The 23311-nt window shown below is 36.7% G+C and overlaps 2 protein-coding genes across 2 annotated transcripts in view; one reads left to right on the plus strand and one right to left on the minus strand.

The window, feature by feature from the left end:
* Positions 1-25: 25 nt before the first annotated feature.
* LOC118268005 (homeobox protein unc-42) overlaps positions 26-23311 on the minus strand; it is a 28131-nt gene continuing 4845 nt past the window's right edge. Inside the window, exons 2-6 of the mRNA XM_035582278.2 lie at positions 13787-13959; positions 13200-13307; positions 8456-8623; positions 6305-6446; positions 26-3144 (exon numbers count right to left, since the gene is read on the minus strand). Of these exons, the coding sequence (XP_035438171.2) occupies positions 3035-3144; positions 6305-6446; positions 8456-8623; positions 13200-13307; positions 13787-13959 (701 nt within the window). The 3' untranslated portion in view covers positions 26-3034. The remainder of the gene's footprint in view (positions 3145-6304; positions 6447-8455; positions 8624-13199; positions 13308-13786; positions 13960-23311) is intronic.
* Positions 18580-21554, plus strand: LOC118268002 (cell surface glycoprotein 1-like). The gene is made up of 2 exons (XM_035582271.2): positions 18580-18825; positions 19272-21554. Exons 1-2 carry the CDS (start codon positions 18750-18752, stop codon positions 21422-21424), a joined length of 2229 nt encoding a protein of 742 aa, XP_035438164.2. The 5' UTR covers positions 18580-18749; the 3' UTR covers positions 21425-21554.

Genomic DNA, 23311 nt, shown 5'->3' on the forward strand with positions numbered 1-23311 from the left:
ATTGTTCAATAAATTAAAAAGTCGATTACATTTTAGACAATTTATTTCATTTTACACATGTTCATTATTAGACAAGTTCCTTACATATTATATTTACATTAAAATGCACAGTGTGGCCACTGACTGTGAACTGGGAATCGCCGAAACAGTCTTAATTGATATGATTTTGTTTTGTACAAAAGCCGAAACAATTATAATTATTTTCTTTTTTTATTTTATTACTATAATTACGTCTATGAGATCAAAGTGTGTTAATAAATGTGTATAAGTTGACTAGCAATCTTTGGAGTTAGAGTCTCCTCACACCAGCGATTTACTTGCGACGTGAGAAACGCAGGAGCAAGCCTTGTGCGACTTTTGATAGAAATGTCGCAGCGACATCGGTGTTGTGTGAGAAGGCTCTTATATTCTGTTAAAAATGTAATGAAAATGGCCTCTTATTATAAATTTGACTAAACAATATCTATTTAACATTACAATATCGTTGAGCTGTTAACACCTTAGAAATGACCATGCAAGACCAGTTTATATTTACACAGGCTGTATTGCAATGTTAGTTTACACTTTGTTCTGTGATGGCTCTGATACAAAACATATTACAAGAACAAACAAAAAAAAAATCACGTCCAATTCACGCAGTGATTAGTCGTGAACTCATTTATTGGTAAAGAAAATAAATCATGGACATGATGACTAATATGATAACCAAATACCAGGTTTAATCCCTGATGCTAAAACACAATTTAAATTACAAAATAAACAGTATTTGAACACTACCCGAACAGAAAAATCAACATAATTGTATAAGATTGACATTCAACAAAGTATGTCAAAATTTGTATCAAACTCGTACATTAACTTTTTTATTCAATTGTTTGACTGCCGTTTAAAGGTAAGCGTCCACAGGCCCGCATTGTACGCATCGTTCGCATTCCGTATGACGTCATCAGCACGCATCAGATCGATGTGGTGCGTGCGATCCGGCTCAGTGGACGCAGTTGTATGAGTTTCTATACAAGACAAACTAAAATCCGTTGCGTGCGATGCGTACGATTCGGGCATGTGGACGCGTACCTTTAAATGCCAATTATCTAGATATACTCAACGAACGATTCTTAGAGCCATCACAGTAATAAAGTCGAAGAATTTATGTCAATAAATACATACAACAATCAAGAAAATACATACTTATCTTATTCGATTTAAAATGTCTGTACAATAATGACTAGCATACACAATTTACGCATATCGTGAAACAAACGTTTTTAGACCCGCACTGATAAACCACTGAGGCTTGATCTAGTGTTGACTGAGGATTTGTAGTTGGGCCATTATAAATGAGAAAACTGTCTAAAAGAGTGTTATTATCTCGCACTACTTGCATAAGTATGAGCGCGAAATCAGAGGCCTTAGTACGAGTTTGTTTTACACAAAACGAGAGCGCGTTCGGCGCTCTGATTGGGAGGTTTATTAGAACCGAATCAGAACCGAACCGACCAATCAGAGCGCCGGATGCGCTCTCGTTTCATTTACGTTCAATGTAAAACAAACTTGTTCTAAGGGTACTGATAAAAATGGCATATGACAGTTCGCACTGTAATGTCCCAAATACAGTGTCAGGTACAGATTTAGTAATTATCAAGGTAAGGTGATTAATTTCGAAGTCAATGATTTTTTGAGCCTAATAAATAACAGTTGCTTAACTGATTTTAGTATAAAATACTATGCTACCCTAAAAGCAACATCATTAATATCAATGTTTAATTCTTAAATTGATGAAGTTCGAATTCAGGAGTAGGGTGATAAACGCTATAGATAGTGAATTATCTCGCTGAAACTCGATTGTGGTGTCGAAACTCGAACATCAGAGAGATTTGTGATAACAACTTAAAAAGAAATATTACTGAAAAACCATTGATGTGTTTGCCTTGTGTTGAAATAGTGACGGACTGCTTATTTATCATTCCTTTAATACCATTTAAGAAATATTTTTGTATGCAGGTAACAAATTTATACGAGCTTTAGAAACGCACGTTAAATTGCAATAAGTATTTCTATAGGAAACGAGTAGTTTATCGATACGGGTCTGAATAAATTAAAACACTATTTGTACCTATTTATAGACTAAACACGTAATCACGCGTGAAAGTAATTCGATAGAACTTCAATTTGCGCACCGAATTGCGACATTTCAAGTCATATTTGTTATAAAACATGTTTTCTGATTGTGGAAACAGGCGCATCGCTTGAAATGAAAGATTTACAATACTTTAATATAAAATAGATTGATTTTCATTGATGAATACTTACCTATTTAAAAATGTCTTCATTTATTTTTGCTAACTAAATATTATCGGCATCATTTCGATTAGATTTTTGTTAATTATTATGTTTTTCGGCTTAATCATGTAATTATTTGACGAGGAACTCGAGTTTCAAGCCATGCTGGACTCATATTCATGAGAATGAGTAATTATGTGAGTAAGCCGAAAAACGTAATAATTAATTTAGTATGTTTCACAAAAGTTATAAAATCAACATGATTTTTGTTACATTCTGGAAGGCCAAGAAATAAATAATAATTTACAATTCATATTTATGACATAAGCTTCCATTTCCATTAGAAAGTGTTGTGACGAGATTTGTCGAGACTTAGACATTATCCAAATCTGACAAATCTTCAATTTGTACATACTCGCTAGTACAAATGCATAAGCCACATCTACTTACTTTTAACCCTGAGAAAGAAACAAAATAATACTTTTAAATATAATTCAATATTGTCTTTGATAACTTAATCTCTTGTATATGCGACATAATAGAAAATACATTATGCTTCGCGTAGATGTCCGTACGGCATACAAAGGGTTAATAAAGTATAAAGAAAGTTAGCAATAAATCACTGTAACCACAAAAGTTAAAGTTATGCGACGTTTCCACATGTCACAATACTTTGCAATCCATTGCGCGCTGACTACGGAGGCGCGTAGTCGTGCGCCGGCGCCGGCGAGTAATCGGCGCCGTGCAGCAGCGATTAGGTCTGGTATTGCAGCATCGGCGCGGCCGCTAGGTTTGCGTGGTGGCCGCTGTTCATCCGCAGCGCAGACAGCGACTTGTTGTACCATTCGTCCTCGGCGCTCATGCCTGGTGGAGATAATTAATATTATAATAACAAATCTATACTTCTATACTAATATTATAAAGCTGAAGAGTTTGTTTGAACGCGCTAATCTCCGGAATTAGTGGTCCGATTTGAATAATTATTTTTGTGTTGGGTAGTGCATTTATCTAGGAAGGCTATAGGCTATAAAACATCACGCTATAATCAATAGGAGCCAAGCAGAGCGGGTGAAACCGCGCGGATGTAGCTAGTTAATTATAATCATTAACACATTGAACGCCGTGGTGGTCACCGGTGACCAACGTTGGCGCAGGATTTGCTTTCAACAGTTTTCTATTGGTAGTCAAAGACTTAAATACACTGTTAATCGGTAATAAACCTGAACGCACGTTTATAAACTCGAACCTTTAAAACTAAGATCTCCAAGCCTTGCCTGCCTATCGTATAGCAACTATAATAGTAGCAAATCATGCTGAAAGAACTGAACAGATTTTGACGAAATTATGGTATACAGACAGGGTATGAGCTGACTTGGGTCAAATACATTTTATTTTACGGAAACGCGGGCGGCAGCAGCAGACTATTACGAGCGGTTGACTATCTACACCTTTTTTACCGCGCCACATAGGATATTATTTCAAGTTGAAAATATTTATCACAATTAATCGCTAAAAAAAGGAAATACAGAAAATAATATTCGACAACGCCTCCCTTTAACCCCCGGCGGCGTCGGTCTGTTACCGTCGGCCGTCGGATCGGCAGCGCTAATCGTTAGTAAGTTCGTATATATTTTCATTGTAATGCAGTGACGAAATATTGTTTGTTATAAATAAAACAGACGACACATCAAGAGTCTAAACATTTTGGAAGTTAAGAATAGTAGAGTACTTATAAGTAAATTAAGAACATATTAAAAGATCCAAAACAATAATTGAACAAGAAAACAAACTGAAAAAGTATTAGAAATAAAAGACATTTCAGTTTCATTATTTCAAGAGAAAACTCTAGGTTGCAGCGTTAGTTAAACTAATATTTAACTTCGTTCAATAAGACATTAGACATTGTTAGCACGAAGAACATAGGTATTAGCAGTCTACGAGAGTTCGTAGCGAGTTCGTAGCGCGGCGCGCACGTTCGGCCCGTTGTGTTGTACGTAGCCCCGCTACGGCGTAGCGACGTAGCTATATACATTCGATGTACGTATAGGAGGGCAGGGAAGCGAATAGTGAGGTACCGAATCGACCCTCGCGTTTTCTCAAGATGCAATCTCGCCGCAGGAAATAAGATATTTGCCAAGACGCCGCGAGGACGCCCGCCAAAGTAAATGTAGTGGAAATTTTCTTATTAGAATATCTACGGTACGATGCCTCGCTTCCATTACTTGCTCGTTTTTTCTTACGCAGGAATCTTTGCGCCCGCGGCCGCTTCGTATTTCACGGTTTATCGCTTCGCCTCTTCCCGTTTCTATTTTTCATAGAGTGCAGTAGATGGATTCTGGGTACGGAAACCTATTAAAATTGTAATAAAAAATCTATTCGCTCTCTAGCAGAAGTGTATCAAAGGAAGGTTTTTTCTTATAAAAAATTGCTATGATAGAAAAATGTCTGTTAAGTATAAAGTAGACAAAAGATGATGCTGAATAGCTGACTCATAAATTTCCAAATACAAAATAAAGTAGAATCATGTACCTAACTACCTATTTATTTTGAACCAGTGCAATGATTGACCGTTGGTTTTTGCCGAAGAGCCAGAATCGACAAAGGCAAAAACCAAGGCAAAGCATGAAATCGGTTTAAAATAGTACATTTTACTGACATAAAAGAGAAAAAGATTGAGAAATCAAGAAGTTAAAGAGAAGAGGCATCTTCCTCAAAAGTGTTGGTCCATCTATAGGTTTCCATATTAGGATATAATATAGGTCATAGCTAAACGTCTTGAGCTGAAGATGGCAAATGAACAATCTCCGGCTGCATGCTGAGAGCCGATCAATTTATACAACACATGCTCCTGAGATTTACATAACAGATTTGTGTTTATTACCAAATACCAGTCTAGTTGTATTTTTTTTAGACATTTTCTGGAATCGTTGGTTTTGGCAGTTAAGAAATAGACCAAAGATTTTTATCTAGACATTTATAATAAAAATATAGAAGTAATAATTCTGTCCATTGAATTGACGCATGTTGCCAGAAGTTATTAATCCAAGAGAACGAAGTCACGGACAGTAGAAGAAAAGTGAAAATTGACCTCAAGCTTCCATAATAAGATCCTGATACAACACATCGTCATTATATTATACCTAAAAACGTAGATTTATGGATAAAAAAATATCTTTATTCCTAATAAATTAAAGCCGTACGTTCACAAATACGAAGCAGAGAGCAAAGAGTAATGAAAACCCAGAGACCGACGATACTAATAAATTGTAATCAAGTTCTTTTTCTTTCGTGATCATCTGTCGGAACTGGGGCCGTGTGGCGAGGAACAAGTTTTCCCATTATTACAGGGATATTTGTATAAAAACGAGGCATCATCTCCACTCCAGCCAACTTTATAATTGCCTTGACGGTTCTAATGGAAACTTGATGAAAGCTGCCGTCTCTCGTCTACCGCTTTTTGTTTTACGTTACAAACTTACATTTTAGTTGTAAAGTATTTTAGAGTTGATAATTTGTTATTAATTTTTTGGTGCTGTTTTTGTTTATTAAGTAGTCTTTGGAGATGTTTTTTAGATATTAGTCGTTACTAATTACTTAAGTGTCCATGTCTATGTCTCATAGAGCCGAAACAGATTTTTTTCTGAGTTACAATTATTATTATTTTATTATTTATTCGTTTCTTTTCCACACAGATTACATTATTATATACTAAGTCCCACAAAACCGTTGTAATTATTCGTATATAATGCCGTGCTATCTTCAGGTCAATCCATTAAACCCTGATTACTTTACACTGAAATATGCAAGTAACATCTTGAACATAAAAGTCTGCAAAAAAATCGTCCTAAAAATACGTCACAAATTATTTGGCAGTACCGTGCTGGAATACAGAAAATTCTTTATAATTGGTAAAAATTGCAACTCAACCTCAATAATTGACTACGTCAATCTGCAATCTCCAAGGCACCATAAAATTCTTAGAAACTGATATGAGTCTTTTTTCTTTCTTTCTTATGTAACTCACCCATAGTATCCTGTCGCATTCCGACGGCGCTCATGTTGGCCCCGTGTCCCATGGAGAACCCTTGCGGCATGGGGTACGACCCGCCCCCCATCTGGGACAGCGAGAATATGTCTTTCTGCAGCTCTTCGTAGCTCCCGTGGTGCTGTGGGATATACAGGCTGGTTATATTTTGAAACATGAGTAACCTATTTTGTTGAGTATGGTAATGAATTGTCACAATTTGTTTATCTCACGTAATTGTTTCACGAGGAACTCGACTAGTCTCAAGCTATGCTAGAGGTTCATTCATGAGCAAAAATTTGAACATCTACCATGGCTTGAAATTAGTCGAGTTCCTCGTCAAACAGTTACGTGACTATATAAGTTGATAACATAATATTAATCCAGTATGTCTCACCAAAATTATAATAAAATTTGTTTATCTTATGAATTCGCTTAAAAATTACTAGGTATAAAACAAGTACTCGATTCGCAAAATATATAGAAACGAAAAATGACTGTTACAGTGATAGGGTTACTCTAAGTTACTAAAGAAAACAAATATTTGGTGAAACAACTCTTCTATTCACCGAACTGCTGTATACTTAGCTATGTTAAAAACCAAAAAGATAAAAATTACAACTCACTAATTACTCAACACGATCTAAACCTAAATACAAATCATTATGAACAATAACATTAAACGAGAATGATCTTGTACAAAAACCTACGAACAATTTACTCATCGCAGCGTTCAGAATCTCATCATCGCATTACTAGCACGCAGGATCACGCGGCTTCGAACATAATGATTTTTCCCACCCTGTTTTATGTTAATCGCGTAAATTATTCCGTGGCTTTATGTTTTATACCGATTAACACTTCCAGTAATGGAATAGCGGTGCGGAATTACGTTAGGTCAGCCATGTGATGCGGATATTGTGAAGTGTCTACGGATTTTATCAATTTATTTTATGTTATAGTAGGTATTTATTTGTTTGATATGTAGGGTTGAGATTTATTTGGTATGCAAGAGTAATTTTACGTAAATTGTTAAGAAGTCTATTTTCTTGATAACATTGACAAATTGGCATCATTTTAAGATTGATGAAGATGCGTAGTTAAGCTCACAAAAGTACCCAAGTAAATATAATAATATGTGATATACAAAAAAAGAAGAAGATTTATGTTCTAATTTAAACTAATTCTGTTTAATTTTTTTTAAGCATTAGTAGGTATACGCATTATGATTAACTCAACACCCACACAACGGACATCTAGTGCTAATTCCATTGGACACAATGCCAATCAACGGCACGATACTAACAAGCAGTGCAATGATCCAATCCCATCTACAGGCTGATACATTTATACACTTCCTGAATTATTGGAACGTGTGACCACTATTTGCATTATTTTCGTCGGTCTGTCCGGCCGAACGTTCAATCGCATTATGGCGTAATCACGGAGACTGATTAGCGCCGCATGGTAATGGCGTACAAATTGCGGCGAAAATGAACATCCTGTGTGTACAATGTGTTTTAAGTTGGTCATTAATTATTGGTCACGTGATCAGTGCCTTGTTTCTGGAAGCCTTTGTTTGTGCGAACTAAATAATGTTCGTCATTGAATATTAAGACTGTTTCAATGTGTTAGTTAGGATTGTTCAGGTGATCAAAAATTTGTGATTGTTTTACTAGCCGATGTCAGAAAATAATTATGGAAGATTTAGGGCCGGTTTCACAATGCCTTCTGTGTCAGGCTCTTGATCCACCCACCTAACGGTAGCCTCCTAAGATGGATGTCGACGCTTTTAGGGATCAAACCATTGGCCGACACAACCATCGGCATAATGATAGCCGACCGAATCCACATTCCTAATGTCGACATTTATTTTATTTGTTTATCTTACTCAGCATTCACGAGGTTCTCGTCATGGGGGATGGCAACATTGATTATCAACGTGCGGTGTACTTGTGGTTTATCACCACTATATCGGGATATTATTATTATAACCGTAAGTTTAGTCATAGGTATACTATGTTATTTCATATGCAACAAACTTCTATCAAATCAATATGAATAACATAGATAGAGCACCTAGCTTCATTGATGGGCAGACGGACTTCAAACAAATCAATATGAGTAGATATCGATAATAGTTTCAATTACCTGTGGGTATCGGTTGATGGTGTTCGGATGTGGGTAAGGCTGATATCCTCTGTATCCTTGGATGTTCCTCATCATGCCGTTGCAGCCAGGCAGGACAGCTGGAGCCAACGCTTTTTGTAACTGTTTCTCCTGCTTGCGGTACTTCGCACGACGGTTTTGAAACCAAACCTGTGTAGAGAGAATAAGGTTGAAAATTGTGCTGTTGTGATTTTTGGGAGAAATTGATGTTAAACTTTAACTTATTGTATATAGACTAGAACTTGTGAACGAGATTCATTTCTTGAACCAAACGAATAATGGAATGTTCTAGTATTTCGTGGTTTGCATTATAGTATGTAGTAATTTGATTTTTATAGCCGTTTTCGTGCAAGACTCCAACTAACCAACTCGAATTTCAATGACCCATCCTAAAGTAAGGATAGTTTTTTGTAATTCGTCATAATTAAGTAGGTAAGGTATATTACCTTACGTACGTACGTCCGTACGATGTACAGTTACTTAAATGTCATACCTACTGATATACTGTACAATATAAAATAAACCTATCACACTGCTGTAGGTATGATTAGTTATTGAATATACACTACACGCGTCCATTGGAACATGTATAGAGCAGCTCATTCCCAAATTGAATTTTACTGTGATTTAACTACTCTCTGTTATCACAAATTAAGTATCACATTACACCACTCTAAGTTCAAAAAAGGATTTAATTAACTAGATTATAAAATCGAATATTCCCTGAGCGCATTACAGAGTGGCACTACGGTATATAGGTATGTATATAGAGATAAAACAATGGACAAAACACGAGCCCTTAATCTGTGTGTTGTCACCGGGAATGAAAGCGTGCGTCGTTTGATATGGTGATTAGAGCTGATTAGAGGGAGAGGGTGTGCCTCCCTCCCATCCCTCGTACGGCCGAGAGGGCGGAGCGCCCTCCGTACGCACTCTCCATATAAATAAACCGATATACCCTATGCCTAACTGTTAGTGAAGCCACCCTATCCAAAATGTATATTATGTAGGTATTTTGTGTCGGCGTTTCTCAACATTGTCGTTTAAGATTTATTTACATATACTAACGACTTGCCCCGGCTTCGTGTGTGTCGTCTTTTTACTGAAGAATTTGATAGATTTTTCTTTCGTAAGAATTTTGTTCGTATAATACTTGTTTGTGAACTATCTCACAAAAAAGGTGACGATATTTAGAATGGTGAGACGATGCTGCGGCTACACACATATTTTGCTTATTCGCTTTTCTACACGTCCTTTTAATTGTTATGTTAATATACCCCCGTTTATAACATTAATTTTTTTGTCAAAACAAATATTAATCATTAAATAACCCGCCCCTGATTGTTCCCGGTGCAAAAGTGCCCATAACACTCGCCGCATTGCCTCGCTGAAATTAAATTAAATTATGCAGGAATTGTTTTGTTTATTAATAGGTCAAACCTCTATATTAAAACTAGACGACCCATATAATATTATCAGACTCAAGTTCCACCCAAAGGTTGTCTGTAAGAAATCGCCTTTTGCGATAAGACCACCCATTGCACACTATGCTTATATTGCTTATTTAATAAATAATATTTATGTTGTCCTATGTGTTTAAGTGGTTTACAATAAAGTATTAATACCTAAACACATACTACCAAAACCTGCATTTTTCTTTTAGATTCTCGTTGTATTTGTATTCGACAGTTGTAATAACTTTGTACACTTTTAAAAATATCTTTAACAAATATTTTTATACCAAAACACACATCTACCCATACCCAAGTTTCCCTTTATATTCGAACCCCAAAGATTGGGAACCGCTCCCTCTTTCCCTCCTATAGTTATAGATAGAGAGAGGAAATATAAATGGGTTATTAGTTTTTTCGCAAAGCTACCCGCCCGCATTGCGCGTTGTAATGAAAAACGAAGCAATTTCCTAACCGTTTAAAAAAACAACGTGTATTTTGTATGAGGATAGGTAACTACTGATACAGTTATTGTTTTGTGATTTTTGGAGTAAGAGGACGAAAGTATGTGTGCTTAGGATAAGATACGTACCCGTATTTTATCTAAATCTTTTCCACCAGAGATGTGCTATGTAGCTTTGCTACTAAGATGCAATAGTTAAACCGTGAAACTATGTGACCGTTTCAACTGATACTAAAATATGTATTTATGCAAGGAAGATGCGCAGCTCGAGTACGCTATGTATCGATAGTCATCCATAGCACACATCCATAGCATGCAGCTATAGCACGTGTCATATAAAAAACATAACTTAGCTGAGTCCGTTTCCACCAGTGCTAAGCTTTGTGTACCAATGAATATGATTGATGAATCCAAACGCATCCACAGCAACGTAGCATAGCACATATCTGGTGGAAAGCACCCAAAGCCAAGTTAATTGGTATGCAGGTAGTGGTGAAGTTTAATTTATTATAATAACTCACCTACTACACCTAGAGATTGCGCACGCTCGCATTAAGTAACATGTATGCATTTTGAAAGAAGCTTTGTCTTTTGTAACCATTAGTTATACTGTTCATATTAAATGTATCTGCTATAGGTATTTGCTATTTCTTAGCGAAGTTGTAAAGTGTGACAATATTTTAGAATACAGTTCAACATTTTTGAAAATGTCGAACATGTTCAACCGAAATGTCGTGTAACAATCGTGCAAAAATCCGAAACCTGAATGACAATCGTTTTTAAATATAATTTGAATACCCATTAATATTGCATTCATATCGAAAATGTATAAATCATCACGAAGGACGCGCTTCTAAAAATATACTGTGGTAAAACGCCCATAAGGTAAATAATTGATTGATTACCTAATAATTACCATTAAAAAGTTAGTAACTACTTATTTACCTAGGTTAGTCGTAAACAATGTAAATTTTAGAAACTATGTATTATCATAGATGTCACATTATAATTCATCAAAATGCCAAACTATTCTATCATATCAAAACCACTTCACAAATAAATAAATTATCATCATAGGTACTCGTACCTAAGTAAAACGTAAAATATTTTCAACCGAATCTTTCAATCAACAAGAAACAATTTAGAGATAGAGTTAACATAATAAAGGTCGTTCTCGATCGACACTTTGTTCGAATACAACGAGGTATAGATAGCTATCTAATATCGTGGCGGAGGACCGAGTTATCCGAAGAAAACGGTCGCCTTTAAACTGAAAAAGCACGGGGATCCAACAAAACATTTTCTTATTTCCAATTGTAGAATTCATTTGAGGGCAGAGACAATGTCGAGAGGCGCGCGGGGAGGATGAGCGGCTAACTTCGTTACGGATCCATTTGATGGGATTGCAATGCCTCAGGGGCCACCCTCCCGCCCCGCCGCCCGCGACCCGCGCACACCCGGCGACGTTGTATTTTTATATCGAAATTTCCTCTAGAAGGAGGGAGCTCGACGTCGACGTCGTCTTTAACGTTTACATTCTTATGTAGCGTCGCCTAAACGTTAATAGCCTCCTCCGGAGCGCGTGCACGGCACATACCCCGAGACACATACCGTGTATTGTATCGGCACGTGTGTGTGTGTGTGCCGCACTCACCTACTACACCTACCAGAGAGGCGCACGCTCGCCTACGCGCATTTCACGTGCTTTTAGTCTCGGTAGCGACGTAAAAGTATGAAATAATGTCGTTTCGTCCATAACCTTTCATTTCTCAGAAAACCTTCGACTTTCGTTGCGCTTGAAAGAAAAGAGTAATTGTCGTCTTGATGGAGCGACAGTGAATAAAATATCACTTGAAAGCTATTCCATATGGATGAGAGTTAATATGTGATGATTAGATTACCTTTAGAGAGAAGAAATTCTTTGTAAGGTGCGGTAATAGCATTCGTAGAAAAGAGCAAGTCGAGGAAAAATTCATAGGTAGACAGCCAGACGGGACTTTAATAGAGGATGCTAAAAGTCATGTTCTGAATAAAACATCTAAAGCGACAAATTAGGTGCTCCAGGGACAAATCAATATCGAGGGTCCCGGGGGATTGAGCAATTTTAAAACTGAGATAAAGATCTCTCGCGAGTTACTGTAAGCATTTCGTATTCATACGGTCGAGCCCGACAGATGCCACTTTAATTCAATCCGCCTCCGGCCTACGCTCCAAATTGTATTATCCGAGTATTCGCGCATCATTGATATTTCGACAATTTCACCGAAGAACGACTGGCGTGATACTATTGTGCTGGCTGCCATATTCCCTACCATTTTATTCACACCGCGGGTGGTCCATTTTTGCAGCATTCCTGTGTACGTTAATTGAGTCGTGAGCGTGAATATTTAACATGCAACGTAATGCATATTTCAATCTACGTGTATTGTCTTTAGGAAAGAACAAAATGCATGTAAGTATTTCAGTTTCAGTCAGTCATTTATAAATCATCGGAGGGTGATGTTTTTGCGAGTCAAATAATCAAATGACCGTAGTTTGTATTTTGATGCGCTCTGTACATTCAATGTAGATTTTATGAGTTTTTCTGGATCCCTATAAAACTGTTTTATGTAATTTACTTATGGTTTTTCCTGGGTTTGTTTCTGAGTAAAAAATTGAGACAACTATAACGATAAGATCACCCACTAAATCTTAAATATACTTCTTACAAAACAGAAATTCATGACTCAGCGACCGATGTTTTTCCTTACCTATCAATGTACTGCATAATATACGATTTAACATAATGTATTAAATATGTAATGTAACTGACCTGTATCCGTGCCTCGTTGAGTTTTGTCGTCCGCGCCAACTCCTCTCTACAGTAAATGTCCGGGTAATGTGATTTAGCGAATGCCGCTTCTAATTCTGCTAATTGTTCCTGTTATAATAAAAATAAGAGAATTATTATATATTATGTCATTTATTAAGTAGTGTTTTGTGGTGGTTACGGTTATGGTAGCTACTTGAATAATATACACCAGGGTTTCCCAAACGGGGAATATGGATTGCGATCCATTGGTCGCAAGCGAATTTCTAGTAGGCCTTGTCTGTAGAAAGATGCACTAACCAACCGTTCTGTATTTGATTTTTAAAACGGTAGTATAGTAAATAACAGTTTCAATTTATCGAGTAAATCACACTAATGTTAGTGTAAAAGTTTATTTGTTTGGATGTTTGTCCGTCAATCACACTGAAACTATTGAGGGATTTTGATTAAATTTGGTGATAGAACACTATTTGTCTCATGGGAAGGTGGTCCAAGCCTCTGGCAGAAGCTAATATTCCAGACTTATGTTCTTTGAATCCTAACTGAAAAAAAAACGATTGAAACAAAAATTAATTTTTAAGTTCATTTACCTGTGTGAAGGTGGTTCGATGCCGGCGTCGTGCGGGCGTGGGGCAGGAGGCTGTGGTTGGCGTATGTCCGGCGTGTTGTGGGCCTAGCGCTGGAGACAACGCTGAAGCACCTCCAGATACACCTCCACTGCCCCCGCCAGGCTCCGGCTTTAATTTTTTGAACGCACCTTCCGCTGTTGTAGAGAAAAGTAGTGTTAATGCTGAAGATGTGGTGAGGTATTGTTTGGGGTGCTTTCCACCAGAGACTTGGTATGTAGCTATGCTATGGATATGTAATAGATAAGCTGTGAAACTATGTCATCGTTTCCACTGATACTAAGTTATGTAGCTTTGCATGTAAGATGTGCTAAGAAGATGCGCCGTAATTTCAAAGACCACAAAAATTAAAAGACATGATCGTCCATACATTGTTGAGTGACACCAATCTTAGGTGCAACGACTTATAAACTTTATTTAAATAACCCGAAAAACCATTTTCCATTCTCGCTTCACTACTAAAGAAACGTTCATATTAGCATAACGGTCTACCGGTGTTAGCATCGACCCGTTGCCGTAGGTCAAGTTCGCGCGGCCCGTGTAATTCTAATTGCGTTGCTTTAACTAACGCTGTTAAGAGGCTAATGATTCCAGTCTCGAGGTGTGCCGCAATGTTTTACCTCACTTGTACTACTGATTTAACTGTCGAGGGTATTTTTTAGGGTGTTGTTTTTTTTTGCTTTGTGTGGGGACAATGTTTACGAGATGGAGTTTAGGACATAGTAATTGATGAATTTTCCGTTTGTATTGGATGATAGGATTGAACACGGAATATTAAATTAATTTTCTTAGTGAAACAGTTGTAATAAAGAGAAATTGTAGATATTATCAGTGTCCAATACATGAATTTACATGAATTTCTTTCGAGGATTTCCTCACAGATAAACAATGAGTGAATGGAATTTTAAACCCTTATAATATAAGAGATACTAAATTCTTTGTGACTAATTTAAACTTTCACATCGCATTGAATAGCCGACTTTAAACACGATAAATCATTTACAGAAATCATAAAGCCAGCGACAAAAGTAGATCCACATTAAAAGTGGTTAGTCCTCATAACAAATTCCAAATAGCGATCCTTAGCTCGTTTTAATTGTATTCCCACATGGCCGCCTCAAACGTACGGCTGGAACGCCTCAAACGTAACGTTCATTTTTGTGAAAAATTCGCATATTGGCAACATAATCACTTTACCTTCGGTTTCTCTGAGCTTCTGAATTAAGTGGGGGAGATTTTAAAAGCACCGTTGGAGGTCGGTTTGGAAGTATTCATGCATTCCCTTTGACGTTGTTCCTGGCTACTTACTAATTAACATGGAGCTAAGTGTTTGCGTCCGCGGTAAACGGTGCCTTTTAACGTTTAAAAGGTTGTATTTTTTCATTCGCTTCCATGTTTTTAGGGGCTTTGATGCCGAATATATTGGTTTCGCTTTTTACCTAAAATTTTTCGGGATGCGATTAAACCATTAGAGATAGAAATTAAACATTTATATTTTAGATGTTTCCGTTAAAATGTTTCGTGTTTGTGTGGCGTGTGTTAATGGCTGGTGTGGTTCAATCGCTTCGATTAGTGGCCTGATAATTATTTATTAATTGCTCTATAGAAAAAAACAGAAAATATATCGTAAATTGTTTGTAGAAACTGATATCAATCGAATTCGACTTGTTGTACAAACACGAAACAGAACAGCTTCAAAAGCATTTCTTTACCCATTGCAACGAACTTATCTCGGCAAATCGCGAGGGGTTGTTTCAATTAGAGTCGAAAAATTGCGCCTGACTTGCAACAAGTCAGAGAACAGTATTTATTTGTTGAACATTTGTTCGGGGCGTAACAGAGATTCAATGTAACATGTCATTAGGGGGTTGTAATCCCCTAATTATGACGATTGACATAAAAGCGCCATCTGTGGCCGGCGAGAGGTGTCGGGTGACTGCTCGAAGTGTCGCAAATAATAGATTTGGGGAAACTGAGGAGTCAAGTCTTGCGGATTATGTTAGTGGAGACTTGTTGATCTGGTTCACGTCAATATGGAGTTTTTATTTCTATTTGTTGTGTTCGAAATATACGTAAAATCATAATGATACATATAGCAAAACATTTTTTTTATATATATTTGATGGGTCGACGTTTGGCCACGATCTCACCTGGTGATAAGCGATGATGTGGTCTATGGTGGAGCACATTTACCGGTTACGTATAAACGGTTGTTTATGGGCAGACGTCTACTTGTCTTCTGAGGCCCGAGTGAATAGGTTTATTCATTTAGGAGACAGAAGACATCTAGGTTGCCCTTCAGGAAAAACAGAATCTGGTAAAGAATGGAATTCATTTTCTGTGTTTAATTTGTTTCTCCTTAGCAGTTCATGGATTGGATGCCGGTTTTCGATAAATCAGGGTCATAACAAACTCAGACTGTACAATCAAATAATCACTGACCATTTTACTGATAGAAATCAAAATTCCTATTAAAAAATGTATTTTTTGTGAAAGAGCCCCCTCGCGGACCACCTCGGGTGAGCCGCGGGGTACTCGCCGGCGGTACATATGTTCTGCACAATAATGCACTTGTGATCGACACAAATGCCGCAAATCCAACAGATTGCTGTTTAATCGGCGACGTGCAGAGGGCGCGAATGTTGTTGGATTTTAAGATACTGCGATAAGTTCTCGGTGTTATTTAGATTTTTAGTTATTTTTATTCTATTTGCGACGTCACGCCTTTTATTCTCGAAGGATAGCCACAGATGCACAGTACGTTACACTTTGCGTCATTGTTTTTTAAGTCCCATGTAATAATGAGTCTATATATTATTTTGATTCTATAGTGCTACCGTGTGATGCTTGTGGTCTCATCTTTCAGAAGTTTGTTAACACATTGTTTTCTTTTTTAGATGCTTTCGGTGACCTTTCAATCTAATTTCCATTTATTGTCATTAATATTCAAAGCAAAAGAGATAAAAAATATCGAAATGATTCAATCCATCAAAATGGGTGCCATCAGTGTTAAGTACACGTGCCATTAGCCAATATTTTTTTGTTGAATTAATCCTTATATGACGTCAAATATATTTACCTTAAAAGTACCGCCGTAGTCAGAGTCATTTAATGATAACCTAACCCATTAAACTCGAAAACAATTGTTTTTGATACAAAATCGTTACTAAGGAATAGTTTAAGTAATCAGAAACAATACCCATAAGATAATTATTAGATCTTTGAACTGCAATACTGCAGTACTCAAAAATCAGCACAGTTCAAATATCACCTGATCACTAATCAATTCTTTCAATAAATCATTACACCTAAATAACAAACTCAATGAAATACAAGTCAAAACAAAGGCACAAACATTTGTAACCCGTTAAATAACTTTTTTTCAAGTGCCAGCTGATTCTAAGGGTCGGTCTACACAATAGGTTTACCGGATTTGTCCGAGGGGTGCGCACGCGCTTTCAATCGACACTCCATTATGTCGAGAGCCTCTTACAATGAGATTATTATGCGCATATTGGTTAGCTGTTTAGTCGGATTACGATTTCTAGTTTTATTTACTGTTGCATTTTTTTTACTTTGTCTAATATTTACCGTTTTTTTATTCTTTTTACTATGAAGTACAAGTAAGGTAGATCGGAACCTCTTCTAAATAACACATTTTTTAGACTTGAAGTTTGCGTGACTGTAGCCACTGGACTCATCATCAACATCAACTGTAAGACATCGACTGCTAAACAAATGACCCTACAAACTTAAGCTACTGGACTACCGTCTCTACTCTTATTTTAATCTAAATCTATATTAGCCACTACGTGGATTACAGTACCTTTCATATGAAATTATTTTTCATTAGTTGGTTCATTCGCGCCGGTCAATGAGATCGCCGAACGCGCTCCGTTTCGTTTTTGTTCAACGTAAAGCTAACTTGTACTATGGGTACTGTTAAAATTCTGTTTTAATTTCTCAACTAAATTCATATTAAAGAAGAATAACAAGTAAGAGTAGTAAATCTCACTTAACTCATCCGATTAACAATGGTCATCGGACATCTGCGGTCGAACAAACAAACTGACCATTTCCGTCTTAAAGCACCATATTTTGCTTGTAATAAATAGAGTGAGGATTATAGTAGGGACGGGTGTGATTCGTACACGATGGTCACGCGACATGGATTAACGATAGTGAAATATTGAGTATATTGGGCTAAAAAAAACTGTTAACAGATTTGTAAGTCATTTAGAAACAGTAATTTTTAATGTATAGTTTAGTAATTTGTTAATATTCTTCCTCTGTTGTCCAAGGGAGTGTGCAATAACATCAGTCTTAAGAGGATAACAAAGAGGTTAAGAAAAAATTTAAGAAGTTGTGGTCAGCACACTCTGCTGTATAACCAAATATACGGTGTAAGTATTCTATGTTTACAGGTAACAATGCGCGGTGGCCGTCGTTATCTATTATATAAAAATAAGTCGGGTTTTCTTTCCTGACGCTATAACTCCAGAACGCACGAACCGATTTCCACGGTTTTGCATTATTTGGAAAGTTCACGGGCTCAGTAAGGTTTATAGCAAAAAAAAAAAAACAGCAGGAAAACAGGGAAATCATTGGTGGCGAAACGGAGTTCGCCGGGTTTGCTAGTCGGTTATAAGTATTACATGCCACAGAAGTATAATCTGAACTGCGAGAACCTCTTTTTCTAAAACAAAGAAGACATAGACAGTATTGAAAAAATATTGAACTCTGTCAAAATGACTGTCAATATGTCATGATTTTATAAGTTTGATACAATGTTTGTGAATAAATGTTGGCGAATTACGAATTGTATTTGTAATAGTATTTATCTTTTATAGTAGTTCCTTACGATATATTATGATAATTGCTTTATTCATTAATAACTCGAAGATATAATTTATTATTTAGGAAGTATATGAGTATAAGTGGTATGACTGTTCATGCAACTATGCAATCGATTAATTTGTTATTCTATTTGTACGTGGTTATTGGTAAGTTCACTTCGTTTCTATTACATTTTTTTTTATTGTATGCGCATGTATGGATGTTTTTGGTTTTTGTTGTTAAAATTGTACAAGTCATAGTCAACACAAAAAATTGAAAAATAGAAACATCTAATGTTAAAACTTTAGCTTCAATCTAATGAAAAAGATCAAATGCTAGACACCTATAGTAGTTTTATAAACGCATCCGATCTAATATTTTTTCTTTTGTACTTTGACTGAAACATGTAATACAGGTGCTTCTTCTTTAAAAAGTCATCATTAACGAAAAAGGACATACATTTTTACGACTATTAGGTACAGAAATATCAATTTCTGTAATATCAATTTCTGCAATAGTCGCCAAAAATGTAGTGTCTCTATACTATAAATCCACATAACCGCACTTTTTCATTACTAAAATGTCGGTATAATGGTTGTTTGTATATTTTTAGACCATGCAGTATCATCAGAGGCTGGATTATTAGATCCCATTAGAAGTATGTTCAATCCGATCCCATCAAGCCGACCACGGCGCAGGCCCGATCTATTACTCGGACCATTAGTATCACGATTCCGGGATTCGGAACTACGTTATGACAGCATGGATTTTGATAAAAACGCACGAAGTATCCCTGAGAAGTATCCCGACTATCCAAGGCCTTACGACGACACCATTAAAACTCACATCATTTATGGGCACTCATTTAGGAAGAAAACAACAAAAAAGCCGAAAGGAAAGGCGACATGTTCAAAAGATTCAGATGAGCCTTGTAAGGAGGAGCCACCAAAGGATCCATGTAAAGAAGCACCACCGAAAGATCCATGTAAGGATCAAAACGAATGTAAACCACCGAAGGAACCCTGTAACGATTCGCCACCGAAAGATCCGTGTAAGGATCAAAAGGAATGTAAACCACCGAAGGAGCCCTGTAACGAACCGCCACCGAAAGATCCGTGTAAGGAATGTAAACCACCGAAGGAGCCCTGTAACGAATCGCCACCGAAAGACCCATGTAAGGAATGTAAACCACCGAAGGAGCCCTGTAACGAATCGCCACCGAAAGACCCGTGTAAGGATCAAAAGGAATGTAAACCACCGAAGGAACCCTGTAACGAACCGCCACCGAAGGACCCATGTAAGGACCAAAAGGAATGTAAACCACCGAAGGAGCCCTGTAAAGACTCGCCACCGAAAAAACCGTGTAAAGACGAACATAATCCATGTGTACATTCAGAACCACAAAAGGACCCATTTAAAGAACAAGAAGAGCATAATCCATGTCCACAACCAGAACCACCAAAAGAACCATGTAAACCTTGTAAGCCACCTCCCAAGGAACCCTGTAAACCAGAACCACCAAAGGAGCCTTGTAAACCACCTCCCAAGGAACCGTGTAAACCATGTCCACCACCAAAGGATCCATGTAAGCCCCCTCCGAAGGATCCGTGTAGTCCATGTCCACCGCCAGAGCCACCAAAAGAGCCTTGTAAGCCACCTCCAAAGGAACCGTGTAAACCATGTCCAAAACCAGAACCACCAAAAGAACCTTGTAAGCCCCCTCCAAAGGATCCGTGTAGTCCATGTCCACCACCAGAACCACCAAAAGAACCTTGTAAGCCACCTCCAAAGGAACCGTGTAAACCATGTCCAAAACCAGAACCACCATGTCCAAAACCAGAACCGCCATGTCCAAAACCAGAACCACCATGTCCAAAACCAGAACCTTGTAACGACTCACCACCAAAAGAGCCATGTAAAGATAAACCACCACCGTGTCCACCAAAAAAAGAACCGTGTAAAGAAGAAGAAGAGAAACCTCTTAAAGATGAAAACAATTCAAAATGGCAATCAGATGATATTCATCCAAATGATCCCCAAAAACTTTCGTACAGACCATATTATTCTAAAGTGTCTGCTTCTACCACGACTACTTCCAAAGTATCTATCATTGGAACTGGTGATTCAAAAATACATCCTTTTACCTATCCTAAACTATCTGCTGAAGATCTATTTCACGCAAAAATTGCTAATGATTTATTCAATTCCAAAATACCATTTGAGCCTTTGATTCCAGACATACACACTGATAGTTTAGACAATTTACCTAATGAGGATTCAAACAATGCGGTCGGCAGATCGTATGATGAGTGGCCTGAAGTTTCTGAGGCCGAAGCAGTGGTTTCTGGTGAAACCCCATCTAATTTTAATGCAGAATCAGATGTGGTTGATGAAACCACAACCAAGTCTAATGCAGAACCAGATGATTCAGAATATGATGACATCATAGCCCAAAGGTTTCCTCAAGCTATAAAGTTATTAGAGGAGCTAAAAAAATTAAACCAACTAAAAGCTATTTTAAAACTACAAAAATTACAAAAGGAAGGACATGTGAGTGCTATCACTGAGAATAGTGAATATAATGAACCAACAGAAGCAGTGACAAAGGTATCCTCAAAAAAATCTTATAATTTTCGAGATATAAGCGACCTATTGGTGACTGAAAAATTTTTGAGAACTTCTACTGAAGCTAGTTACATTCCTAAAAAAGTAGTTTTGACAAAACTATTAAAAAAAAGACATAACTATCAAGCAAAATTTGTTTAGCTCGATGATGATTTGAGCAGCACTAATAATACTAAAGAAATTATTTACTATATTGAATACAAATATAACATAAAAGGTGTTAAAGTTTAGATTATTTGTATAAATAAATATATTTATTTTTAACTACCCAGTAACATTTATTGATATTTATACTGGATTTAATTTGGAATGGGTACTATGATTTTTAGTATTTCAAACTATAAGTATGTATAATGATGTATTGGTACTTCATCGTTCAGCTAATTTCATTAACTTCAAATACAAAAACCGTGATACCGTTTGCAAATGGCATTCAAGTGATTATTGTCAAGCTATCATTACAATGACAATTCAATAATTTTGCACGGTTGGCGCGGTGGAAGGGTAACTCTTTGTGTTATCCACAAATTGTTACACCCAGACCCGAAGGACTGGGTGTCATGTCTATGTGAACTTGTATGTTTGTAAACGCACCCACGTTACAGGAGAAAATCATAGTGTGGGGTAACGTTTAAAAAAAATCAGCGGTCACAAGGTTCTGGGTTACGATTGCCTTATTGATATTATTTGCTAATTAAAAACTAACTAGAAACCTTCTATAGGTAATGGATTTTTATAGTGTTTTGTATTTTGGAAAATGACTAACGGTACCTACAATGTGTATTATTTATATATTTAGGTTTATTATTCATGTATCTATATACGTTAGCTTTTCATTACGTTTATAATTGTCAACATTAGATATTACTCCTATATGAAATGAATAGCTTCATTAATATATTTAGTCAACTCATACGTTTCAGCGTTACTCAATTGAATTTATGTTGTAATATTATCCACATCGATCTCATTTTAATTGTTAGTGTTTAAAATAATACTATCAACTAGATTCTGCCAGCGGCTTTCTTCGCGTTCCCGTGGGTAAAAAGTAACTTATGTGTTATTCCAAACCATACCATCTACCTTTGTTCCAAATTTCATCCGGATACTTTCAGCCGTTTTGACACGTTTTGACGTGATCGGGTAACAAACATAAACACAAACTTTCATTTATAATTGAAATATACAACATTTATAATATTAGTAGGATTTAAATTGTTTGGGATTCTTTGTTTTAATATTTTGTCTTAATTAATTAATTACGCCTGGTTAATGAGTCGCACATAGATATAAGAAAGTTTATATCTATGGAGTTATTTGTCAATCTATTTATCAATGTTTATTTGCGTAAAGTATGGTTTCGCATGACAAAAGAGAATCTAATAATTTTCTTCTCATATTCTTTAAATGTCCGTAATTTATTGATTAACTATCGAATATCAAAATGTGTTTTCAGTCTTAAAAGAGTTAATCCCCATAAATGTAAAACTATCTTAATGAATTCAAATGTGGATCACTAGAGCGGTTTAACAGGGAGGTGAACGAAGCCGTTTTATTAAAATAGCTTAATTTACCCAACACGAAACAAAGTTTGAGCAATCATTTCCTATAGAACGTTACCACCACACATTTTCGTCAATGTTACAATTATTATTATTCAGCGTACATTAAACGTGCAGAGCGTATATTCAACTCGGCAACTCGAGCCGCTTGAAAATTCAGGCTTCGCTCGCGGCGGGGGCGCGGCGGGCGGTGGGGGGAGCGCGGGGTACAGGGGACGGTCGTTAGTGACATTTCGTATTCATGACGTCACCCGCGGGCCGATTGTTTGCAATATTACTCTAATTGGAATTGTAATTATACGCACATATCCCGCGTAGAGGATGCCTACGTGCTCGCTGCTACCTTTAGTGAATATTGTTGTTTTAATAACATAAATATATGTACAAAAGCGACAATAGACCTCTTTCATTTTGCATAAAACTTTTGCAAAAAATAGCATACAAAAACTTCTTTAGGTGTGAAATT

The sequence above is a fragment of the Spodoptera frugiperda genome, chromosome 6, assembly GCF_023101765.2.
Source record: "Spodoptera frugiperda isolate SF20-4 chromosome 6, AGI-APGP_CSIRO_Sfru_2.0, whole genome shotgun sequence".
In the NCBI taxonomy this organism is placed as follows: Eukaryota; Metazoa; Arthropoda; class Insecta; order Lepidoptera; family Noctuidae; genus Spodoptera; species Spodoptera frugiperda.